Source organism: Rhincodon typus, chromosome 14 (genome assembly GCF_021869965.1).
Source record: "Rhincodon typus isolate 14 chromosome 14, sRhiTyp1.1, whole genome shotgun sequence".
Lineage (NCBI taxonomy): Eukaryota > Metazoa > Chordata > Chondrichthyes > Orectolobiformes > Rhincodontidae > Rhincodon > Rhincodon typus.
Window position 1 is genome coordinate 18360632 of NC_063345.1, and position 26221 is coordinate 18386852.

The 26221-nt window shown below is 39.2% G+C and overlaps 1 protein-coding gene across 4 annotated transcripts; it reads right to left on the reverse strand.

The window, feature by feature from the left end:
- Positions 1-249: 249 nt before the first annotated feature.
- On the reverse strand, positions 250-26221 carry LOC109914226 (tumor necrosis factor ligand superfamily member 13B-like). Of its 4 annotated transcripts, none has more exons than XM_020513808.2 (6): positions 25896-26221; positions 23407-23542; positions 19479-19535; positions 16928-17040; positions 9457-9607; positions 250-3049 (listed from the first exon to the last, which is right to left on the reverse strand). In XM_020513808.2, the coding sequence occupies exons 1-6, from the start codon at positions 26139-26141 to the stop codon at positions 2922-2924; spliced, it is 831 nt and encodes a 276-aa protein (XP_020369397.1). In that variant the 5' UTR covers positions 26142-26221; the 3' UTR covers positions 250-2921. The 4 variants fall into 4 exon arrangements, with proteins under 4 accessions (XP_020369397.1, XP_048461385.1, XP_048461384.1 ...); XM_048605428.1 differs by having other exon boundaries at positions 16928-17043; XM_048605427.1 differs by lacking the exon at positions 250-3049 and adding an exon at positions 6438-7002.

A 26221-nucleotide genomic window follows, 5' to 3' on the forward strand; every position in this document is an offset into this window, starting at 1 on the left:
ATGTTTGCATTTATTTAACACCTGTAATGTAGTAAAATGCACAGTCTTCACAGGAGCATGACAAAATGAGATTTGACACTGAGCCACATAGGAGAAATTAGGTCAGTTGCTTACAAGCTTGGTTAAAGCAGTAGGTTTAATTGAAGAATGGTTACAACACAGAAGAATGCCATTCAGCCCATCATGTCTGTGCAGTTCACCTAGAATCACTCCCCTGCCTTTTCTCCATAGCCATATCTTGTTTCTTCCTTTTTGGATAATTCTCCAATTTCGTTTGGAAAGTAGATCCTAACCATTAGCTGCATGGAAAATATTTCCTCATGTCACCGATACTTCTTTTGGCAATTACCTTCAGTCTATGCCCTGTGGTTTTCAATTCTTCCATCAGTGGGAACAATTTCTCCCTATTGACCTGACCCGGACCCTTCATGATTTTGAATATCTCTGTTGAATTTCTTCTCAAGTGTTCTTCTCCAAGATAAACAATCTCAATTTTGCCACCTTTTCTATGTAACATCATCTCTGGAACCATTCTCATGTTCTTTTCTGCATTCTCTTTAATGCCTTCACATCCTTTCAGAAGCATGGTACCCAAACTAGAGTCAATACTCCAGCCAATGTTGGACCACTGTTTAACATAACTACCTTGTACTTGTACTATATGGCCCTATTGATAAAGCCCAGGCTCCCGAATGCTTCATTGACTACTGTTCCAACCTGCTTTACCATCTTCAATGATCTATATGTATATATATTAAGATCCTCCTGATCCTGTACGCCCTTTAGAATTGCATCTTTACTTTTATGCAGTCTATCTGCTATTTCCGACCAAAATGAATTACTTCACTTTTCTGCGCATTAAATTTTATCTGCCACTTTTCTGCCCATTTCACCAACCTGTGCACATCCTTTTAAAATTCTATACTATCTTCCCAGTTCTTAATGCTTACAAATATTTGTCATCTGCACATTTTATCATCTTGCCTGGTACATTAAGGTCGAGGTCATGAATATATATCAGGAAAGCAAGGATCTGACACTGATACCCATGGACCTCTACAATAAATCTTCCTCCAGTCCAAAAAAAACTATCCACACTACTGTTTGTTTACTATCATTTAGCTAATTTTGTATCAAATGTTGCTGCTGTCCATTTTATTGCATGACTCCTACCCTTGCTCACAAGTCTGAAGATTATGGTCAGTGCTTCTGCAACTTCTACTTTAACTTCCTGCAGTATTTTTGGATGCAATTCAACCAGTCTTTAAGCCTATCCAATACCACTTCCTTACCAAATTCATGTGTCTGAGCTGCATCCTCATTCAGTATCAGCTGAGTGCTTCTTCATCCTTGCTAAAAATAGGTATCAAATATTCACTTAATACTTCAGTGTTACCTCCCACCTCCATTCATAAATCCCATGGTTAGTCCCTAATTGGATCCATTCCTCCTCTTACTCCCCTTTCACTATTTATATGCCTACAATAGAGCATCTTAAAGAAGCGTGAGAGATACAGCAATATAGAGTGTGAATTTGCAGATCATAGAGCATTGATAGTTGAAGGCATGATCAACAATGGTGGACTGATTAAAATTATGAATGCATCAGTGGTACAATTGGAAGAATGTAGATATTGTGGAGAATTGTGAGTGACGTGTGAACTGAACACAATGTAAGTTAGGACGTGGACAACAGACTTTTGGATGAGCTCAAAGTTATATGAAGATGAGAGGTCAGCCACAAAATTATTGGAATAAATAGAGTGAAGAGTAACAGTGCCGTAGATGAAGGTAAGATGGGGCAACAGCAGATTTTGGAAATGTTACAAAGATGGAAGTGGGCTGTCTGGGTTCTGAAGAAGAATCATTGAACTCGAAACATTAACTCTATTTTTCCCTACAAAGATACTGCCAGATCTGTTGAATTTCTCTAGAACTTCCTGCTTTATTTCAGATCTCCAGCAGAGGCTGTATTTTGATTTTATATTAGCCTTAATGGTGATGCAGATATTTGATGAGAAGCATATACTCAGATCAAATGTGACAAATCCAGCACAGACAGTTTCTGGGGAGAGGGATAGAGTCAGTGGCCAGGAAAAAGAGATTATCAACAACTTTTGTCTACCCAATCCTTACTTGGTAATTCTGTACATCCCATACTGGATATTGGATGCACAGCTGATTGATGTTGCTGATGTAAATTGTATCAAAACTCATTGTCATGTTGCATGTGACAGACAGTTTTTGATTCACATGATGAAGAGATTTTCTAGATCCTCGCTTTTGCCGTGCCTAAAATATTTGCAATATTTTCCATTTTATCCATGCAACATGTTACACATGCAAAATGTACAGTATGTTTTCTCAGAACACTGTAAGAGAGAGCCACTGAAATGTTTAACCTGAGGAACAGTCTGTATCTCCTTAAAGATCCCATTAACTCTCTCAGCCCTCACAGCCATGTGAAATATTGGAGAAATCCCAGGATGATTACCTGTTTTGTCCATGATGTACTTGACTTGTAGTTCATTAGAACAATATTGCCTTGACTTTACAAAGGCCTTGCAAGAAATCACATGCAAGAGAAACTGGTGGCATTGGGAAGATAGGTTTATGAAAGCAAGCAACAATTTATTTTCCAGACAGTGAAAAATATAAAACACGAGGGCCTGAACAGGATTAGATTTCATCCAAAGCAATATGCAATTAAATTGATTGTGAAATAACTTAGAAAGTGAGGGACAACGGCAGATCCTAGTATCATAAATATATCACAACCTGCGATGATAGCAGATAAATCCAACTGCTTGATTAATGATGCTGGTGTCTTTTGATTATAAGGTTAATCTTGAAGATCAGGGGAAATATACAAGCATGCATCTCATGTAAAATTATCCCACTCTTGGGCAGTCAATTCACTCTCAGACATTGCTTCGTAATAATTGAATGGCACCAAAAAATGTTGAATCTTTCTCCATGGAGATGTTGGCATTGGGTCGGGATGGTAACAGGAGTTCCAGCTCATCCCCTTGGTCAAGATTCACAATTCCTAAACCAGAAAGGCATAGTTAGCAACAGAACAAAACAGAATCTAGTTAGCTCATAGCAATGATGTTGAAAATGGTTTTTAGAATGGACTATTCTTCCAGTTTAGTCTTGGCTGAGTTTTCATAAATGTATTGGCAAAGTGCAATCATCACGTAGGTAAAATGAGTCACATGTAATCGGAACAAGGAATTGGATTTTCATGATCTCAGTTGGGACCCATTGGAGGTGGGACTGGAAAACACATGGCTGCTAAGCAAGGTAACTGGAAGTCCTACCTCCATTCCTACCCTAGGCTACTTTCATGTCCCAGAAGATACACGTTCCTGTTAACAAGGCAATTGGCAGCATAGTGAGCCGACTGAGAGCCCGATTCCTTTAAGATCTTTCATTTTCATGGAGGTCACCAAACTTTTATCAGCTATCAGGTTTTATGCCAGCTGCATGTAAGAATAAACCATGGAATGAAGGCAGGAAGAGTTTAAAAGATAAGTAAAATGATTTTGCCTCCCTTCACGTCCATCATGAAATGCTGTAGCATGAATTATTTACAAGCATATATCATGTGTTTAATAAAGCAAGTTCTGTCAATGCCATGATTGGATGATGTAACTACTTATTAAACAATTTGTCTGCTGGATTGTTCCTTCTATCAACCGGCAAGTTGTCAAATAAAAGATCAATATTGAAAATGTGAAAAAGTCTTCAGAATTTCCATCCACGGAATGCAGATGTCAGTTCCATTCTCATTAGCAACAGTACTTGTGGATGGCAGTGTCAACAGAGGTGCCCGGGCCACTATAATTATTAGAAAGCACTGACGTGAAAACTGGAGCCAAAATTTCTCAACAGTCAGTAAATTCTGAAGTTCAGCAGCTAAACAATAATTCTAAAGTTTTTGAGAAGATTTGTAGCTCAGGTTATGGATGAGGTTGTAGCCAAGCCGGTGTGTTTGATTGCAGTCATTTCATCACACTGCTAGGTAACATCGTTAGTGCGCCTCTGGTGAAGGTTCACGATGTTGCCTAGCAGGATGATGAAACATCTGCAACCAAATGCATTGGCTCAGCGAGCAAGTCTACAACCTCAAACAATAATTCTAATGGAATGTCCCAGACCTGAAATGTTAACTCTTGTCTTTGTCTCCAGATGCTGCCAGACCTGCTGAGTATTTCCAGAATTTTCTGTTTATTTTATCTTGCAGTTTAATTAATAAAGTTGGTCAGGACTAAACCTAAGATAGCAAGAAAGAAAGATTGGATTGACTGGGCTTGTGTTCAGTGGAATTTAGAAGAATGAAACATACAATATAGAAACATACAAAATCCTGTTGGGACTGGACAGGCGAGATGCAGGAAGAATATTCCTGATGTTGGGGAAGTCCAGAACTAGGTGTCGCATGCTAAAAATAAGGGGTAAGCCATTCAGGACTGAGATGAGGAAGAATTTCTTCACTCAAAGAGTTGTGAACCTGTGAAATTCTCTCCCACAGAAAGCTGATTGGGTCTGTTTGTTAGATATATTCAAGAGGGAGCTGGATGTGGCCCTTGTGGCTAAAGAGTTCAAGGGGTATGGAGAGAAAGTAGGAGAGGGATATTGAAACTGTGTGATCAGTCATGATCATGTTGAATAATGGTATAGGCTCAGAGGGCTGAATGGCCTACTCCTGCACCTATTTTCTATGTTTCTATGTTTTTAATCTCATTATAGGAGTCAATGCCATCATCTGCAAAAAGGAAGTTGAAAATGTTCAGGAACACTGACTGAATTCCATTTATTTTATAGGGTGTATTGCAAAGAAGCAGGACTCTTGGCTAATAAGTTCAGGATAGCTTTAAAACTCCACTCAAACCAATGACTGTAAAGACAATATAGTTTTAGTTTTCTTTATCTTGGATTGTGGACCAAACTAGGAAAAGAACTTACTTAAACCAAGGACTGTGAAAGGAGTTTCTGCATTTTATTTAAAAGCAAGTTACTGGAAATCATTGTGTGTTGTGTTTACCCTGTTTCTTTTTTCAAGCAATGGGGATGATATTTGACACCAAAAGCACTGTGATTATGAATTGAGGGTAAGTTTCCCCCAGAGACAGACTGTTGATTGGGTTTCAGTTGTGGAGGTTAGAAGTCATCAGCTGGTGGGCAGATTGTGCTTGAACAATACAGAGGCAGAAGGTCTCCAGAATGTCGGACACAGCAGCTCTCCTTTTCTTTCTGTGCAATCAAGTAAACAAGAACTGAAAAATAGCTAATTTCTCCCATTATTTGCTATAAGTTGTTGCCTCTAACCAGTGACGGATCGGTGTCTTCACAAAGAACTGAAAGCATCAGAAAAAAGATCGGAGATCTGAGGATTAAAAGAAACAAAATGTTTCCCTAATACTTTTCTCCCCGCCCATAATATTTATGTTTATTTGATTGTTTGTGTATTTCTACATAGAAGTTTACGAAGTGGATAGAGCTTAAGAGTCAGTATTATCAGTTAATAATTCACATTTTGTTTTTCTGTGTTTAGAACCAATTTCTTAGTTATAAATAGTAATTTCTTGCTTAATACAGAAACTTGGACAAAATATTATGCTGGGTCTATCATAAAAGAAATCTTGGGGCTTTGAGTAAGTTGATTAAATCTTTAACTTTTGTGGTGACTCCCTGTATAATGGCAATAGAATATCAGTATACTTTCCCTTTCTTCTTCTAACCCTATCAGCGTAACCCTCTGTTCCCCTCTCCCTGATATAATTACCTAACTATTCTGTAAACACATCCCAACCATGTCATTGGACTCGGAATCCACAGGCCCAGGCCAATACACTGGGCTCGTATACAAATCCCACCATATCAGAATGTGGAATTTAAGTTCAATTAGCAAATCTGGGATGTAAAACTACTTTCAATAATCATGACCATGGAAATATAATTGATTGTTATAAAACCCCACATGGTTCACAAATGTCCTTTAAGAAACAAGATCTGTCATCCTTGCCTGCTCTGACCTACACTTGAATCCAATCCGCACTAATGTGTTTGACTGTTGACTGCCCTTTGAGGTTGTTTGGCAGGCAGCTCACTTCAAGGGAAATAAAGATGGGCAACAAATGTTGACCTCATCAGCAACACCCAGATCCTAAAAAAGCATAAAAAGCTCCCTGTGCTGGCAAATTCCACATTCTTTCTGAAACTCAAAACATATATGCTAGAAGCACAGTCTTTAAGACTTGATTCTACCGTTATTCTTCAATCATTTAAGTGGTTTTTTCACCTCATACCAATGTATCAAGTTAAAAAGACTAAATGCAGTGGACTCATTAGGAACATTCAAAAGGACAAGTAATAACAAAGAAATTCCTTTATCCCAATTAGAACATTTCTGGCAATAAACACAAATCATGATCTTCAAAATTTGATGCCTTTTTTTATTGCTTCTTGAGATTATGGGGGAGTAAACAGAAGATGTAAATTGTTTTATTCCTAAGTTAGTCATTGATTCTTTTACTTTATTTCATTCATGCCCATTTCCAGTTGTCCTTGAGAAGGTGGTGGTAAGCTGTCTTCTCAAACCACTGCAGTCCATTTTCTGTGGGTAGACCCAGAATGGGAGTTTGATCTAGCAGTGCTGAAGGAACAGTAATGTAATTCCAAATCAGAACGGTGAGTCACTTCATGCGAAACTTGCTACATATCTGCAGCTTTTGTCCTTCTAAATGACAGTGATTATTGGTTTGGATAATGCTGTCAATGAAGCCTGGGTCTGTACTGCATCTTGTAGATGGTACACACTGCTACTACTGAGCGTTAACAGTGGAGGGAGAAAATGTTTAAAGATGTGATGCCAATCAAGTGGTTTGTCCCGGATGGAGTCAAGATTCTGGAGCGTTGTTGGAGTTGCACTCATGTAGACAAGTGTGGTGTATTTAATCATACTTCTGACTTGTTCCTTGTAGATGGTGGATAAGCCTTTTGAGACAAGAGGTGAGTTACTTGTTGCACGTTTCCTAGCTTCTGATCTGCTCTTTTAGCAAAAGTATTTATATGGCTATTTAGTTGAGTGTCTAGTCAATGGTAATTGTTAGTGACATTTCATTTGAACTTTGATCTGATTGTATTTGTTTTGGTAATCCATTGTAAATATTTGAACTTAATTTTCCACAACAATTTTTGCAGCAATCTTTCCTAAAACCACTAGTTCAGGGAATCTTGTCGACACATTAATAATTGTTAAAAGATACTGATTCCCTAAGGAATGGTGGCCCTCAGATTAAATCACCATCAGTTGCCTCTCTCTAATGAGAGAGCAGCCCTATGATCTGGTAAGACTATGGCAACTTGACTTGACTTGAATCACAATCTGTAACACTATGGCTTTCAATTCCCTCACACCTTCTGAAGAAGGGTCCTGACCCGAAATGTCAGCTTTCCCGCTCCTCTGATGCTGCTTGGCCTGCTGCGTTCCTCCAGCTCCACACCTTGTTATCTCAGACTCCAGCATCAGCAGTTCCTACTATGTCTTCATAGCAATCAAGTTTGGAGATGGAACTATTATTGAATGTGGAAAAGTGGAAAGTAGAATGATGCACCAGCACCGGCACCAGCACCAGCAATTTAATGAGGCAACTTGTGAAATTCAGTGCAAGGCTATCTACATTCAAACAACAAAAAGCAGCAGACTACTGACAGTAGTCCCACAACCGATGGAACGATTACACTATGTTTACTTCAGAATGACAGTGGGTAATTAGACAAGCAAAGAGAGCGGTTTCTATGAACATTCCACCTTCAACCATAAGTGCAACATGTGAGTGACTAAGATGAACTAAAGTGTGTGCAAATGTCTTCAGCTAAAAATGCGAGGTTAATAACCCACTTGCCTCCTGCCAAAGTCTCCACTATCATAAAGTCCAGTCAAATTTCCTTACTCTTCATGACACTATAGAGCAAGAAGATATGCAATGATATAACAAAGCATGTGGACCTTGATGTTGTTTTGGCTGTTTTATTGAATATCTGTTTCTCAGATCTAAGCTCCTCTCCTAGCAAAACTATAATATGAAATGTCCTACCCACAAAAAAAGTGGAAATCTTACCAATTCAATCCCTTTCCTATCAGCAAAAGCAATATACTGCAGATGCTAAAAATGCTGGAAATTCTCAGCAGGTCAGGCAGCACCTGTAGAGAGAGGAACAGTTAACACTTCAGGCCACTGGTAATTGGTAATGTTAGAAACGTACCAGGTTTCAAGCAAGTAAAGAGGCTTGGCGAGAAAGGCAGGAGAAAAGTACAAAAGGGAAAGTCTGAGATAACGCAGTAGGACAAAAAACAAAATGGCAAAAGGGATACGGGTGGAAGGCAAAATGAAATAACAAGAGAGACAAACTAGAGGAAATGTAAACAGGATTTGCTGAATCACCACCAACAGAATTTATCCGAATGATTTTGGGTAGAAGTTACAATCTGAAATTGTGGAATTCAGTGATGAGTGGAGGCTGTAAACTGCCTATAAACTGTTCTTTAAGCTTATGTTGAGCTTCATTGGACCATTTGTAGGAAGCTGTGAACAGAGGGTTCAGAACACAATTGAGGCACAGAATTAAAATGACAGACAGTCAGAAGGTTGGAATCGTACTTATGAGTTAAACAGACATTTCTGCAAAGTGCTTATTCACTGTATGTACACTAACCCCCAAAGCTACCATGCACTTTTTCCTACTGTCCTGTAAAGACTTTATTCCATTTGCCCAGGTCCTCTTTTTCTGTCATATCTGTTCTGACTATGCCTCCTTTTTCCACCAGGACATCCATCATGTCTTCCTTTTTCACGAAATGAGTGTTATCCCAACATGGTTGATAGCTAGGGTCCTTGAATGTATTGTTCTATTTTCCACACTTCCTTCCTATATCTCCCAGAGCCATTGCAATGGCCTCTACATACATTGGCATGAAATGTTGACTTTGTTTCTGTCACCACGGATACTACATGACCTCCTGAGTATTTCCAGCATTTTGTTTTCATATGCCTATTCACCTCCTTGACTATCATATCAACTAGGAGGCAAGGTTGCAGAATGAGGATACACATGTAAAACAGATGCCAGTGGATTTCATCTCCCAGAGGGTAATAAAAGTCTGGAATTTTCTACCCCAAAGAGTTGTGATGGCTAGATCACTGAAAAGACTGTAGATAGAATTTGAAATATTGAGGATTTGAGGGCTATGATGACCTGGCAAGAAAGAGGATTCAAAGTCTGGGCAGATCAGCCATGAAATTGTTGAACAGTGGGTCAGGCATGAGGCGCCAAATGCTCTACTCCTGCTCTTACTTCTTGTATTCTTTTGCACTCAGCATTCCGAAAAGTAATATTTAGCTTTCATGGATACATTTTATGATATATTGTGTATGGTTCTAGTCTTACCAGCGGTGAAACAGGTATTACTGGCTGAGCTGTTTGGCATGTTTTGAATGCAGCGAAATAGCGTCAGCACAGATTGTTCATTCCCAACAACATTAGCCTTCCTCTTCTGGACTACATGACCCATGGCCATGCAGTTATCATAGTAAAGAACCTGTGAAATGAACAGCAATTACAGAGTCAGAATGCAGACACTAAATACATATGGAGTACCAAACTTAGGGATACTCACATATGGCTGGCATTAGAACATGTTAAATACAGTCTTGGATGTTCATGTACAGAAAAGTGCTAACACTTTGTTGTCAGGCAAGAACACGTTGAAGTAATTTGTAACATGTGAAACATTAAAGAATTTGATTTAAAAATTCTCCTACAGAATTAACTGTTAGGCAAATTAGGATTCTTTTTTTCTTGTTGGTAACTCTGGCAATACTGATACTCTGTGCTTCAAGGCACTGTTTGCTAATTAGATATGTTGGGGTTGCTAATTACAATGGGTGAAATTATACTTTGTTAATTACCGTAGGCAGGGTTAGGAATTACTAATTACAATAAGTAGAGCTATTGATTGCTAATTATAATTAGGGTGGTTGAAAGGTTGCTATCATATTATTGATTGAATTGTTAATTTGAATAAACATGAATACAGTTGGTTAATTAGAGCAAGGGAGGTGAGGGTTTTGTTAATGATTGGAATGTGGATGAGTTACTAATTAGGGTAAATGTAGTTGGTAGTTGTTAATTTGAGTAGGAGGAGTTGGTGATTAAAGTATCTGAAGATCAGGGTTAATTGAAGTAGATGGGGAATGGCATTGGTTGGAGTAGGAAGTTTGGGAGTTGTTAATTAGAATAAGTGCTGCTGAATTTGCTAATTGAACACATTATTAATTGAAGGTATTATTCAGAGCCAGTCAAATGATATAAAGCAGTATCATTACTGTAACTGTGAAGTCATAGGCTATATGTCATTATTATTGAACCAAACAAGTAACATGACTGAATGTGAGATAGTAGGAACTGCAGATGCTGGAGAATCCGAGACAACAACGTGCAGAGCTGGATGAACACAGCAGGCCAAGCAGCATCATAGCTTGGCCTGCTGTGTTCATCCAGCCCTGCACCTTGTTGTCTAACATGACTGAATGTGTATGTTTTTGGTTTGCTTTGTTCGTCAGAGTAATTACAGTTCTCTAAATAGATGTTGTAAGTTCTTGCTAAGAGAAAAATTAGAATCCACCATATCACATACTGACATTGCAGATCACATCCATATTAATCTAAAAACAAGAGCTGTCTTATTCTGAGTAGATGGGAGCTGGGTTAAGGTATACCTCTTCTCCGTTTCGTGTTTCTTCAAAAATAACAACAACTTCATCCAGCTCTACATCTTGTTGTCCCAACAACTTCAAATATGGTTTAGAGGAGAATAACCGTGATTTCATAGGAGGAACTTTCATGAAAAAATTCAAAACATACACATAATGTAAACTACCTACTGATAATTATACTTCCTCAAACTATCTGACTTTTACATTTTACATCCTTTGTTAATTACTGTATCTTAGTTGTTGTTAGCCAGTTACGTTGTGTAGCTGGTCTCAGTCAATCCATAAGCCATTTAGCTGATACCATTTCTATTCACAGAAGAAAGGAAATAGCAAGCCAAAACGCATTTAATTAACCGTAATCTTTTTCTGTTCTGTTTCTAACAGCATAACTACATTTTAGAATAGTAATAGTGAATTCCTTTAAAAAATGACAACCTGAAAAGAAAGTTTAATTCACAGTTTGTTTTTAAAACACTGCTGAATGGGGGAGCTCCAGTTGATACTCTTTGCCAATCTGTTTCTATTTGTAAAGCTCTAATGTTTCTTTTGGCGATTTAAAATGTAATAAATATTATTGTATGGTCATTGCAAACCAATTTGTCACATACCCTGTAGATGTTTAGCCATTCTTCTACCTTATAGGTTTCATCTGTCATATCAGTTTTGCATGTTTTTCTTTCTGGTTATCATTAGTTTTATTAGCTAATTACACTGTTCAAATCTTTCACCTAATTTCAATTCCCTCATCACTTTTCACCCCAAACCACAATCCCATTTGATTAAAATTCACATTCTATCTATAGGGAGCTATGATAATGGACCAGTTATTCCGATGGCAGAATCAGAACAGTGCAAGACTGGAGTTGTATGCCGGGACCATGAAGAACCCTAGCCACAGGACACCCCATGGGACTTTTCTGGGATATTGAATTGCTAATGGGCAATGGCCCTATGTCTGAAGCCCTCCAAAAGAGTCCATATAGTCAAAGAATTTGAATAGTTCTGACTAATAATTACTTGTGAAAAATTAGCCAATTAGAAACTTACTCTTAATCACAGGTAACTATTAAACTAAATGCCTGGCTCAATATTGAAACATGCCTCCCCACTCCCCATTCCTCTACACATCCCCAGCCTCTGACATCATCACACCAACCACCAACCACCCAACATGATTCCAACACTCTCCTAGGACCCAATGCCCCACTAACGGCCTGACTCCCTGTCAACTGGCCTAACTCCTCCCCACTTGCCTCCTTGGGAACTGACACACATTTTGCTTCCAGAATGATCACAAATCCCCCACTCCTCCCTCAGATTCTTTGACCCCTTTAGCCTTTAGAGGTATATCTAATTCTTGAAAGCATACAATATTCTGGCCTCAACTGCTTTCTATGGCAGAGAATTCCACAGGCTTACCTATCTGTGGGTGAAGAAATTTCTCCTCATGTTAGTCCTAAATGGCCTATCCCCTAAGCTTGAACTGTGACACCTGGTTCTGGACTCCCTGACCATCAGGAACATGCTTCCTGCATTTACCCTGTCTAGTCCTGCTAGAATTTTATCAGTTTCCATGAGATCCCCTCTCTTTCTTCAAATCTCCCTAATAAAGCCCTAATTGATCCAATCTTTCTACATACATCAGTTCTGTCATCCCAGACTTCAGTCTGGTAAGCCTTTGTTGCATTCCTTCATAGCCAGAATATCCTGCCTCAGATAAGGAGACCAAAACCAAACATCACACTCCAGATGTTGTCTCATCAAGGTCCTGCATATATGCAGCAAAACATACCTGCTCCTGTACTTGAATCCTTGCAATATGAAGGCAACATACCATTCGTCTTCTTCACTGTTTGCTGCACCTGCATTGCTTTCTTTCAGCGACTGCTCTACAAGGACACCCAGGTATCTTTGCACCTCTCCCTTTCCCAAGCTATCACCATTCAGAGAAAATCTGGTTCCTGTTTTTGCTACCAAATGGATAACCTCACATTTATCTCATTATATTTCATCTATCTATTGTGGATAGATAGACGATGGAAGATAGCATTCAGAGATTAGTTTCTTAATTTAACAGATTAGGCCTAATATATCTCATACTATCATGTATTTGCAATAAGCAGAGTTCTAATGAACCCTAAGTCTGAAGACACTTCTTCATCTGACCTTTTCCTTGACCAGTCTGCCGTGAACCTAAACTCATGGTTGCGGGTATAAATCATGAGACAAAAACTACTGATGGGATGGGATCCACTGCCTAGAAAATTATGGCAGCACTGATGATTAAAAAACACATCTGAAACTGTTTGGAGTAGGGAAGAACTAAAAAGAAAAATTGCCTTTTCAAAAAATTGTTGGTACAGTTTTAGAACTAGCTTGCAACTGAAGAGCCACAAAGCTGAAAACCACACTGAAGGAATAATCTCTGAACAGAAATCTCCAGCTGAGAAATCATCAAAGACAACAGTTAGCATTTTATAGCCAGTAATAGGGGAAAACAAGCTTTTCAGAAATTGGTGGGGAGTGGGGCCGGGGTGGAGTCAGTAGGGCGTGGGGGAGTAAGATAAAGAGTGTCAGCAATAAAAGCCATGTTGCAGCAAAGAGAGTAATTTCTGATTGAGCACCCATGAAAAAGAGCCAGACTTTACACTGAATTTAGCATTTAGAATGCCAAAACATAAATAGCTTTCAGCTTTAGTACAACATCAATCTTTACAACAACAAAGCAACAAGAACTTTAATCAACTCAGATTGTAACTAGACATCAAAGTGAGTGTAATACAAGGGCATTGGAATCCTAACAGACATCATCCAAGTGTCATCAAGTGCCTTTTGCAAAACCAGCCAAGGCAGCAAAATTGAAAAGTATCGATCTTTCTACCAGAGAAAGAATCAAGCTAGTGGATTCATTTGTAGGTCAGTAAATTGACAAATATAGAAAGCACACAATCCCTAACATTTCAAACGTTTCAAATGATTGGACATAGATCAATTGCAGAACAGGTCAGCACACTTCTGTACTGTGTGGGAAGAACATAAGAGCATATGTTATACAGAAAACAGATCAACGACAAACAAATTATGTTGACACCCTCATAAGAGCCATTTGATTAATATTTCACTTCAACAACAAATGAAACACTGGTTAGCTCATGTTTCAATAGCATATGCCAATTCCCAGGAGAGTCTGTAGACAGCTTCATTAACAACCTGTGTGTGCTATCTGAACCTTGCAACTATGGAAATTTACAACAGGAACTCATTTGTGACAGCATTATACTAGGGTGAGCTACGTGGTGCATGCTGAGATGTTGCTATATGATTTGGCTGAGAAAGTGGGCAAATGAATGGCAGATGCAGTATAAATGTGAGGTTATCCATGTTGGTAGCAAAAATAGAAAGGGAGATTAACTTTTGAATAGTTGTAAATTGAGAGAGGGGAATGTTCAACGAGACCTGGCTGTCCTCCTGCACCAGTCACTTAATGTGACTGTGCAGGTGCAGCAGGCAGTGAAGGAGGCAAATGTATGCTGGCTTTCATAGTGAGTGTATTCAAGTACAAGAACAAGGATGTCTTACTATAATTGTACAGGGCATTGGTGAGGCCACACCTGATATACTGTGTACAGTTTTGGTCTCTTTGTCTGTGGAAGGATGCTCTTGTTATGGATAGAGTGCAGCAAAGGTTTACCAAATTGATCCCTGGGATGGCAGAACTGACAAATGAAGTGAGATTGAGTCGGTTAGGATTATGTTCACTGGAATTTCGAAGAAAGAGAGGATCTCTTAGAAACCTCTAAAATTCTAACAGGACTGTACAGGTTTGAAGCAGGAAGGATATTCCTGATGGTAGGGAAATCCAAAACCAGGGGTGATGGTTTAAGGATAAGGAGGAAACCTTTTGGGACTGAGATGAGGGGAAATTTCTTTACCCAGACAGTGGTGAGCCTGTGGAATTCACAACCACAGAAAGTGGTTGAAGCCAAAACACTATGCATCTTCATGAAGGAGGTAGATATAACTCTTTTCGCTGAAGAGATCCAGGGATATGGTGGGAGGGCGGAACTAGGGAATTGAGTTTGATGATCAGCCATGATCATAATGAATGGTGGAGCAGGATTGATGAGTCATATGGCCTGCTTTTGCTCCTATCTTCTTTGTTTCTATGTCATTATCATCAAATCAATATTGAATATCCTTAATCAAAAGAGGACCTAGCTCGAGAACAAGCAGTCCAAATAGCTGTGCATACAGAGTTCAGATAATTGTTTAAGAACCATTATACACCAAATGTAGAACACACTACGGAGAGTAGTACTCTTCCTACTAAATAGTACTACTTAAAACAAAATAGTGCATTGAACCAGGGAAGACAGACCTATAATTTAAAAATATACCATATGTGACTTCAGTGGGAACTCCTAAGCAATTTAATGTGACAGCATCTTGTAACAGGTATAGTTTCAAATCTCCACATCAGCAAAGAAAATATTGTCTGGTCTTATCCCATTAATGTATTCAGTGTAGGAAAAGAGGTCATTTCTTGAAGAGGCACTACAATCTAAAGAACAAACCAAATTGTTTCCAAGGCAACATGTATATTCAGATCTTGGAATAGAGCCTGGAAAAACATCTCAATTATGCAATGGAGTAAACTTCTCCATATGAGGAACAACTGTCTGTGGAAAACTAACTTTACTCTTCCTTAGGAGAAATTAAACTGTCGCCGGGTGTACACCTGACAAATGCATCTACATAAATGGTTATCCAAGTTTTAGCTGGATGCTGGTGCCAGCATCAAAGTGATCTCAGATGACACAGATCATTAGTTAGGGTGAATGTATTATAACCTGTTTGAAAGCTGTGTGCAGATGCAGGCACCATACCTACAGATAAGGGGCTGTTGCATGTTGTACTGACATTCAAAAATCACACATATCTGAAGAAAGTATATATCATCAGTGCTGCGATCTTCCCCATTGAATAAGAAGGCACCTTTTTTCTTCAACCTCCTCGGTCGGGTATAAGAACTCTCAAAAACTGCAAAAAATCTTAGCGTGCCAGTATACAGGACTGGGAAAGCTTGAAACTCCTTGTAAAGTTACTTTGAAAGGTGATGACAAGCCAGCCTTTGTCTTTACACCCAGGAAGATCTGGGTGATTAGTCTGTCCTGAACCCAAACTTATGTATGTGTGCAGAAAACCGGATGTGTTCTGATGAAGGTTCACCGGACTTGAAATGTTAACTCTGTTTTTCTCTCCACAGCGGCTGCTAGATCTGAGTTTCTCCAGCACTTTCTGTTTTCGTTTCAGGTCTCCAACATCAACAGTTCTTTGTTGTATTTTGTTACAGAAGAGAATACTGTGTTAACTGTTCATTCATTATGGTGCATTCCTATCCAGTTGGGAATGCTCAATAGAGCTGTTTGACCATGTCATGCTTTTCAGTTATAAACAACATTGTAAAACTGACATTCTAACCTCTTATTGCTTTTCAATATTGTACCCACGAGGTTTTGCATTGATGTGCTTAAGTATTATTTAACCTCAAATTACGTCAATTAGGTTTATTCTGTAAACACAAGTATTAAACATTTATTGCAATTTAAATAAAGAGAAATAAGAATACTGAGACTATCTCACATGTTCTCCAATGTTTGCCATTTCAATTAAAAGGTACTGATTAATCCTGGGCAAACTATCCCAGAGAGATCCTAGCGAGTGGTTGCCAACTTAAGTTGGATATACTCCCAAAGGTTTTATCACATGACCGCCTGCCTACAACTATCTTGCACATCCAAACAGACTTTTTTTATCTGCAAAATTTTTATAGCCATTTTTTAAAAACAGTACTTAAAAGAAGTGAAAAAAACTTTTTTATGACCCTGTAATTTTTCTGTCAGTTCTCTGAGTTGTTGGCATTATCTATGTTGTTCTTATGGAAACAGGTTTTCACTATGACCTGAGCGGAAAAGTACTGGAAGAATGCCCAAACTGTAACATTCCACTAAGGTAAACACAGCTTATGGTTAGCAACCACACTTATGATTCCAGTACATGGCAAGTTATGAGAAAACTGACATTCCAAATTTGTCCTGTGATGCCAGCTCTACAACTTGTTAGTTATTTAAGGTTACGCTTACCTGACTGTACACAGTGTAATAACCACTCTCTCTCACAACTATTTTGTTGGAAATTGCCTTCAGTGCCTCACCCTTCTTTGAAGCCACAATCCAAGGAATAAAGGTTGAATCTTCTGCTGGTATAAGATTGATGTAGCAATGAAGAATACTTCAACAAAGCAAGGATATTATTGCAGTTGCATGGATATTACAAGCTATTATAATTTGATTTGCAAAGGCAATACATACTGGCTGAGTTAATTCAATGCTAATGTTAAAAGAAAGCACATCATGAATACAAATCTCTTTTCTAAGAATTTACATTCATGTTTTATTAATTGCTTACTTAAACAGTTTGAAATATCTGATTTCATTAACTGACCTTCAATAATTTGTATTTTACTCAATTTTAATGTTTTCATCTTATTTTTAAATAATGAATACAGCTGTTACTTGTGAAATGAGAAAACATGAACTTCCAGAGGAAGTGGTGGATGTGGGTACAGTTATAATTTTTAAAAGACAGTTAGATAAGTACATGAATAAGAAATGTTTGGAGGGATATGGGCCAAGTGCTGCCAGGTGGGATTAGCTAAGTATGGGATTATGGTCAGCATGGACCGAAGGGTCTGTTTCTGTGCTTTATGACTCTATGACTATAAGTGTTTTATCTCTGGCAAACATTGTTACTATAAAGAAAAGATAAAGAAGACTGGTAGGGCATTTGAGGCTTTTTTAGTGCTTGAGATATAAGGATTGGCAATTTTAAATTTCCACTTACCCTGCCCCACCCTATTCCACATAACTTTCTGGGACATTTTGGAAAATATAATTAGATCTCACCATCTACTCTCTGATCTGTAATGCTGGGATATTAACGCATTGGACTGAATTTTGCTGGCCACTGAACAATGTGAGTGTTGTAGAGAAAGTGGCAAAATCACATGAGAATGACACTAAAAAGATTCCACGTATTGAGAGAAAAATATGCCATTTTCCAACCAAGTGTTGAATGGGAAGATGGGATTCTCAGTAGTGAGCAGCAAGAAGCACCACATCAAGGCATAGTTCAGGGTCAGTAACTGCATGTATTCCCCTTCTACCAGGACTTCCAGGTCCGTGTCAGCAAAGTTGGATGCTAATTTCTCTTTGTTCAACATGTCTGGGGTAATTGACAGAAACCATGCAGGGCAGCTCCAGATTGACAGATCTTAACCTGGTGTAGAGCTGGGCTTTAAAGATGGCATTAGCATTGGTGAGTATTTCCACCTCTGTCAAGTGAGCAGAGTGAGCACCACCAAGGTGTCGTACATAGATAAGACATTGAGTTTCAGATAACAGTATAAGAAATCTTACTAGCGCTCATGAACAGAAATCCTCCATGAAAAGCACCAAAATTGACACAGCTGATTTCCAGTAAAATTCAGGCCATCATATCATTGTGTGCCAGTTCTGGCAACAAAGTGCAAAATAGGTCACAGAACTTTCTTTTAATTGCAATGTTAACCGAAAGTAAAACTTTGGAAATCATTTGACAGGTAAAGTCCATATCATAAATATTTTTTGCTGATAAACAAGTTTTGCAGCAAGAGGAAGGTTAGTCACAGAAAATGCGTTTATAATTTTAAGCCACTGCATCATTGGTAGTGTGATGGATTGTCAATAAATAGTCATCAAGGACAGGGATATATGTTCACACCTTTGTCTTTGACACCTTGTGTTGCTGATCTTGAATAAATTAGTGTGGAAAAAACTTGGACTTATTTAAAAAATGAAACTGGCTGAAGATGAGTGAAAGTAGGAGGAGAAATTTGAAACAAATAAATAAAATTATGACACGATTCAGAGAAATCCTAGTTACTTTAGAGAGAAAAGTCCCTTATGAGCTGCAAGTGTAGAAAATGCTCAGCTGGAATCTTCCACTCTAATAACACTCGAACATCTTGGAAAACTATGTCATGTTCTACAAACTCTCCCTAAACCCTTTGTTAGGGCACTTTAAAACTCTGTAATCAGGTTTGTCATCCTTCTTAGTTTTTCTTTGTCTTAGCCTCCATTATTTTTCCTTCTGAAACTGTGAGGTGTGTTGGGGGATTTTCCTATCTTAAATGTGCCTGATAAATGCAAGTTATTTTGATTGCACTTTGCCACCATAATAAAGGTCATCCCCAAGATTTTATCTTATGTATCTAATGTATACTGTTTCATATCAATCTTGCTCAGTATTCCTGACTGTTAGGTGTGAAGTGGAACTTCTGAGAAGGGAGGAAAGTAAGTTGCTAGAAAACAAGCAGAATCTGACATAAAATCATAAGAATTTCTTTGCTTCACTGTTTGCAGAAGAACTTGGCACTGAGGAAGAATTAACACCCAAAATGCTTAAAACAAGATGAGTTAAAGGAAAAGTATTAGAGGATGTAATTAAGCTAAAGAAGCTCAAAATGTCAGGGTTTCACATACGATATCCAAGGATCCAAGAGGAAATGGGGTGTAAAAAACAGTAGAGACCCCAAAAATTGTATTTCAGGGTATTACGCAGTATTTACAGCACAGAAAAACCCTGTTGAATTACCTTGCAAAATTATGCTTTTCCTAGCATTAGGAATCAGCTGGAGGAATGATATCTGTCCTGCAAAGAAAATATTGGTTAATATTTCATTAATTGCAATTATTATCACCTTCTTCACTGATAAATAATGACCCTGAATGCTTTGCATTAAATTGGGTGTTGCAGTTCCCCTTTTTGTAATCACTATAATGTAATGTAGCCTTGATCCAACCATTCCACACAGTGAAATATGGAATCCAAACGTGGCCTTAACAAAACCTCCTCCTTGGTTACAATCAAGCATGGATCGATACGGCCTTCAAACAATGCATTTAAATGTTAACATGAATCTAATTGTGGATTTAAGTATAGATGTTCTTCATTATCGTGCTTGGCACTATGCCCTCCAACAATAGAAAGTGAGTCTTTCTCTCCCCACCTTTCCCTAAAATGCTCTCCTCTTTAATCAGGTCTCTCTCAGGCTTCACATTCAGTAGATCGTCTCCCCTCCCCAGAAGACCCGAGATCCCATTCTCAACTCCCATGGTATATACCATGCATAGGTGGACTATTGTGCCATATTGGTGTGCTGGAGACCAAGCATGTATGTTAATGAAAAAATTTCTGAAAAAGTTTAATAGTAGCTCTTAGCATCTGCATTGTTCATCAGCAAAATGATGTTCAGGATGGCTTTTACAAAGGAATTAAGTGCTTTTAATTCTTCTTTATTTTTGTTCCTATCTGTTTTGTGTCATCTTGTGATGATGAAATTAGCCACTGCCAGTACTGCAACATATGAACTAAGAATGAATTGACAACTGAATTTCCAACTAAACCTTTGGAGATGAATAGTGACATGTATAAAATAAGTTGCTTAATTGCTAGTAGTCTGATTTGCAGTACTGAGCAGAGAATAAAATGGAATATTAACTTCTGAGGGAGTGACAGTGAGGGAAGGTATGTGTACAAGAGGTTGGCTAGCCAATGGGCAGGTAGATTTGGCATTAGGCTGAAGATGTAGAGATGAGAGAAAGGAAAGAAGGATGGAAAGGCCAGGGTTCTTTTAGTGGCACCCTGAAGGATTAGGAGAACTTTAAACGTCAGTAAAGGGTTACTAAAAATGAAATCAAAAGAGCGAAGAGGAGCTACGAAACGAAACTAGCAGAAACATAAATGCTGATACCAAAAGTATGGAAAAAGGATGAGAATAGTGAAAGTAAATGTTGGTCCTTTAGAGAATGAAAATGGTGAGGTAACAATGAAAACTCAGAAATAGTAGAGGTACCAAAGCAATATTTTGTCTCTGTTTTCACAGTGGAAGATAATAGTTTCTTCCCTAAACTACAAAGGAACTTGATGAAATTACTATAACTAGGGTGAAGTTACTAAGTAAACTGATGGGATTAAAGGCTGATAAGTCCCCGGGGCCTGATGGCCTACACCCTACGGTAGTAAAGGAGATGGCAGCAGAGATAATTGATGCATTAGTTACGATTTTCCAAAATTCCATGGATTCTGGAAATGTACCTGTGGAATGGTACATGCTAATGTGACACCCTTACTCAAAAAAAGGTGATTGGCAAAAAGTGGGAAACGATGGACTGGTTAGTTTAATCTCTGTAGTGGAAAAGTTGCCGGAGTCAATCATGAAGGAGGAAATAACTGAACACTTGGAAAAACAAAACTTAATTCACCAGTGTCATGGTTTCCTGAAGGGCAAGTTGTGTTTGAGAACATTGCTGGAGTTCTTTGAGGATGTAACCAGCAAGCTAGACAATGGGGATCTGGTGGATGTGGTACATCTAGACTTCCAGAAGGCATTTGATGGGGGGCCACATTCAAGACTCATCCAGAAGGTTAGATCCAGGGGGTTAAGGGTAGAGTATTGGCTTAGATAGAAGATTGGATAACTGACAGAAAGCAAGGTGTCAGGATAAATGGATCTTTCTCTGGGTGGAGAACGATAACTAACGGAGTGCTGTAGTTCAGTTCTCGTACCTGAACTATTTACAATCTATATAAATGATCTGCAAGCAGGGACAGAGTATAACATAGCAAAGTTCGCAGATGGTACTAAAATAGGTGTGAAAGCAGGCAGTTACCAGATGACTCTGGATAGGCTAGGAGAATGAGCCAGAATCTGGAATTTAATGTGGATAACTGCAAAGTTGTCCATTTTGGATGGAAAAATAAAAGGGCAAATTATTATTTAAATGGGAAGCAGATTTAAAGTGCGTCAGTGCAGAGGGATCTGGGTGTCCTTGTGCATGAATCACAGAAAGTGGGTATGCAGGTGCAGCATATAATAAGAAAGGCAAGTGGAATCCTGGCAAAAGGACTGGATTATAAAAGGAAAGAACTGTTGTTACAGTTATATAAGGCACTGGTGAGACCACACCTGGAGTATTGTGTTCAGTTTTGGTCTCCTTACTTGAAGAAGGATGTGGTGGCAGTTCAGAGGAAGTTGACCAGAATAATTTGTAGGGAGTGCAGATTCCAGGGATGAAAGGGCTGTCATACCAGGAACGGTTGAACAGTTTGGGATTGTACTCGCTGGAGTTCAGAAGAATGAGAGGGAATCTGATTGAGGTATATAAAATAAGATAGACATTGAACGGATGTACTCCCTTGTGTGACAGTATCGAACAAGAGGTCATAGCTATAGAGTCAGAGGAGATCGGTTCAAAACTGAGATCAGGAGACACTGTTTCTCTCAGAGGACTTTGAATCTGTGGAACTCACTGCATTAGAGTGCAGTGGAGGCAGAATCAATCAACAGATTCAAGAAAGAAATAGACATATTTCTGATTAAGAGTGGGATAAAGGGCTATGGAGCAGGCAGGAAAGTGGAGTTGAGTCAAGGATAAGATCATCCATGATCGTGTTAAATGGAGTAGCGGGCTCAAAGGGCTGAATTGCCTATCCCTGCTCCTATCTCTATGTTCCTATGGTCATCTGGGATGGGGGTGTAATATCAGAGGAATTATTGTGGTATGGGTCAGGCATGACATTGGAAGCCAGGAGGGGATGGAGATGGGAAGATTAATGGGAAGATTCTGGATGACAGCAGCCTTGCCTGTTTTCCTTTCTTGTGATAAGCGCCTAGATTCTGCTAGGCATCGCTCACCCAAAAAATCTCAAGATTCCAACTGAATCAGGAACTTTGCCTGCAGTAGAAATTGTGCAGCAGTGGAGTTTTTGCAAATATTCAATCATTTCATCACATCAAAGAGCTAAAGCATCATTCTCCACAGGGCCAGGGATCAGAGGCAGGAGATGATCATATCTGCACAGCCAGAATGACAGTTCTACCCTTTTACCCTCCTTGGCTATTCTTGGAGAGACACAGTGGGTGGCAGCAGGGTGAGATTTCCAGGTGACCTCCAGATCCCCACCATGGCAGGTGCTAGTTTAAGTGCCTGGAATCTTCTACCAGTGAGAGACTGAGCTGGTTGGCAAGGGTTTAGGGAAAGGGCATGTTACACAGGGGTGGAGAGACCTTCCCTGCTGACCTTGGTGCAGGACCAGCCACAGTCCACCATCTCCAGGGTTTCCTCCACACAGTGATGGTGTTGCTATAAGATCCATATTTTTAGTTTTTTTTTTAGAAAGGTTATAGAGAGAGTATCTGCATTTCAAATCAGCTGGTCCCTTTTATTACCCTATTGCAGCTTACTGTTTCTTCCAAGCCTCTGATTGGCCCCTCCAGCTTTGAATGTTTGCCTGCCAGTATTAAGAGAAGGGACAAGACACTCTCCAAAGCAATTAAAGTTGTTTTGTCAGTGAAAATCAGCACCGATGAGTACTTTCACCAAGGGACATGTAAACAATCCAGACCTTTGTTTTCTGCACCCAAAGAGAAAATCCTACCCTTTGTATCAGAGTTCCAGTATGTTGAAACCCACAATACTTTTGAGTTCATTTTGAATGTAATTTATAATCAGTCACTTACTTTCACAGGATCTTACATCCCTCCTTTTCCTTGAAATGCTCCTGAGATCATAGCTCTTCTCATTCAGTCCAGTTAACTGCTCTTTTATTTGGGATTTGGCATTATAGCTATTTTTCAAATTTTCGGACAGATCTTCCTATGGACAATTATAAACAAAATGTGTCTTGAAACATTTTACCCATTGTTTTCTCATCTCCCCTGAAGCTCTGATTCTCACTGTGTTGTTCAACAGATTGTGGCATTTCTCTAAAGCCTTATCCCATCAGCCATTCTGCATGTGGTAAATTGATACTAACTGAATGCCAACACAATAATCTACAATGGGATTCCTGGCGCTGCTCCTAATCTGGTCAATGCCTAACATATGCATTTGCCAAAAAGTCACAATGAAAAACAGATTGAGGAAACTTAGGTGACATTTTCCATTGCAATTTTAGGTTGCAGAGCCCAGTTGTAGCCCAAATTATTAAATCAGCACATCCAATGTGACCCAGCTGCACAATGGCATTGTACTTAGAATCATAGAATCCCCACAGAGTGGAAGCAGGCCATTTGGCCGATTGACTCCTCACCAACCCTGCAAAGAGCATCCAACTCAGACCCACCCCCATACCCTGTCCCTCTAACCCTGTATTTCTCATGGCTAATCCACCTAGCCTGCACATCCCTGAACACTACGGGCAATTTAGCATGACTAATCCATCTAACCTACACATCTTTGGATTATGTGAGGAAATACATGCAGACACAGGGAGAATGTGCAAACTCCACACAGAAGTCGCCTGAGGATGGAATCAAACCTGGGTCCTTGGTGCTGTGAGGTAGCAGTGCTAACCAATGAGCCACCATACTGCCCCAAATCTTAGCTACTTAGCTACAACACCTGAAGCTCTGAGGAATGTATTTAATTTTCTCTTTTTCATCTCTTCCCACAGCTTGCAATGTTCTCTCTCAGAAGGACTTATGATGTACCAATTACAATAGCAGTGGATGTTCACTAGAACAGGCTTCCAGCCCTCTGCCAATGCTCCTTTTCAGCTGTATGCTAAAAGCTGCACAAAAATGACAAGGCTCAATGTTTCCTCTCAGCATCTGGAGAGATTCCTCAATAAGAAGAGAGAGAAATCTTTTCCCAGCATGGGCCATCTTACTACTCCATAAAAATATTAATGCTGCCATGTTTACAGGTGACAGAGCATTTGGAGCATTGATATTTATCTCTTGAATTTTGATTTCACTTTTGTCTACAATAATGGAACAAAATAGTTTTTTTTTTAATTGATTCATGAGATGCGAGCATTGCTGACTGGGCCAATACTTATTATCCATCCTTAATTGCTCTGGAAAAGGTGGTGTTCACTGTCATCTTGAACTATTGCAGTCCATTTAACTGACTCATCCAATTCTACTTCTGGCCAATAGTAACTCCCAGGATGTTAATAATGTGGCATTAAGTGATGGTCATGCCATCAAATGTCAGTGGGTAGATTGTTGTTGGAGATAGTCATTCCCTGGCACTTGTTTGTAGCGACTGTTATTTGCCATTTGTCAGCCTAAACCTGGACATTTTCCAGGTCTTGCCGCATTCAGATATAGACTGCTTCAGTGTCTGAGGAGTCACGAATAGCACAAATATTATATTGTCATCAGTGAATGTCCCTACTTCTGACATTATGATGTACGGAAGATCATTGATCAAACAGTTGAAAATCACTGGACCTAGGACTGTATCTATACTCAGAAGTTTCAATTCACTCTATTTTGGTTTGAGTCCATGATACTAAACATTTGAACTAAACTGGCAGATCCTCTCATAAATTGAACACCCTTCAAGGTATTCTTCTGATATTGGTGGGCTTTTTTACAAGCTCGCCAATTGCCCTGCTTCCTGTAATGATTTAATTCCGTTCTATCAGCTACTCAATCTCCGTCACATCTGTACTAACAATACCACCCTTGCAACATGTCTTGCTTTTTCCACAAGTGATGATACCCCCCATCTGTTGCAGACAGAACCCTCCATTATGTACAAACCATTTCCTGCACCTCTGCTCTCAACCCTTCCCCTCCCTCCCAGAACCTTGATAGGGCTCCTCTTGTCCTCATTTTCCACAGCATCAGCCTTTGTCTTCAAAGGATTAGCATCTGATCTTTCAGCTACCTACAGCATGACATCATCACCAAAAACATCTTGCCCTTCTCTCTCTGTCAGGATTGTGAAGTGACCATCCCCTCTGCAACACCTTCTCTATTACTGCAAATGAAAACAACATGAGAAATACAGAGACAACAAGGTGTAGAGCTGGATGAATACAGCAGACCAAGCAGCATCAGAGGAGCAGGACCTAGGCCCGAAACGTCAGCTTTCCTGCTCCTCTGATGCTGCTTGGCCTGCTGTGTTCATCCAGCTCTACACCTTGTTATCTTAGATTCTCCAGCATCTGCAGTTCCTACTAACTTTGAGAAATACAGTCAGAATGTTTCCTTACCATTTCTTGTTCATGTTCCACTGAATCATCCTCAAGATTTACCCTTGCCCTCTTGCTAAAAACATTAAGTTGTTTGTGGACTTTTGCCAGTTCACTCCGTAGATCTCTTATTTGCTGCAGTAACATGACCAGAAGTGACAAGCAGCATAACACAGCGAAAAAGAGAACAACAATAGTTCCAATCAGACCTCTCGAGGTAGATCTGGTCCTTGTGTCTGGTAATTTAATCCAACATTTGGCTTGCATAGTTACTTAAATAAATAAAGTTTTTTAGTCCAAGTCACTCAGATACATAAAATGCTTTTACTCAACAGAGGAAGTTCACA

What these genes read in the sequence shown, in the direction of transcription:
- LOC109914226 (XM_048605426.1), bottom strand. Translation starts at nt 26,141, where the DNA reads ATGCAAGCCAAATGTTGGATTAAATTACCAGACACAAGGACCAGATCT. An exon ending in GAAAAGCATAATTTTGCAAG is followed by an intron (nt 17,044 to 19,478) that starts GTAATTCAACAG and finishes ATCTTATACCAG; the next exon opens with CAGAAGATTCAACCTTTATT. An exon ending in TAATACCTGTTTCACCGCTG is followed by an intron (nt 7,003 to 9,456) that starts GTAAGACTAGAA and finishes TTGTCTCAAAAG; the next exon opens with GCTTATCCACCATCTACAAG.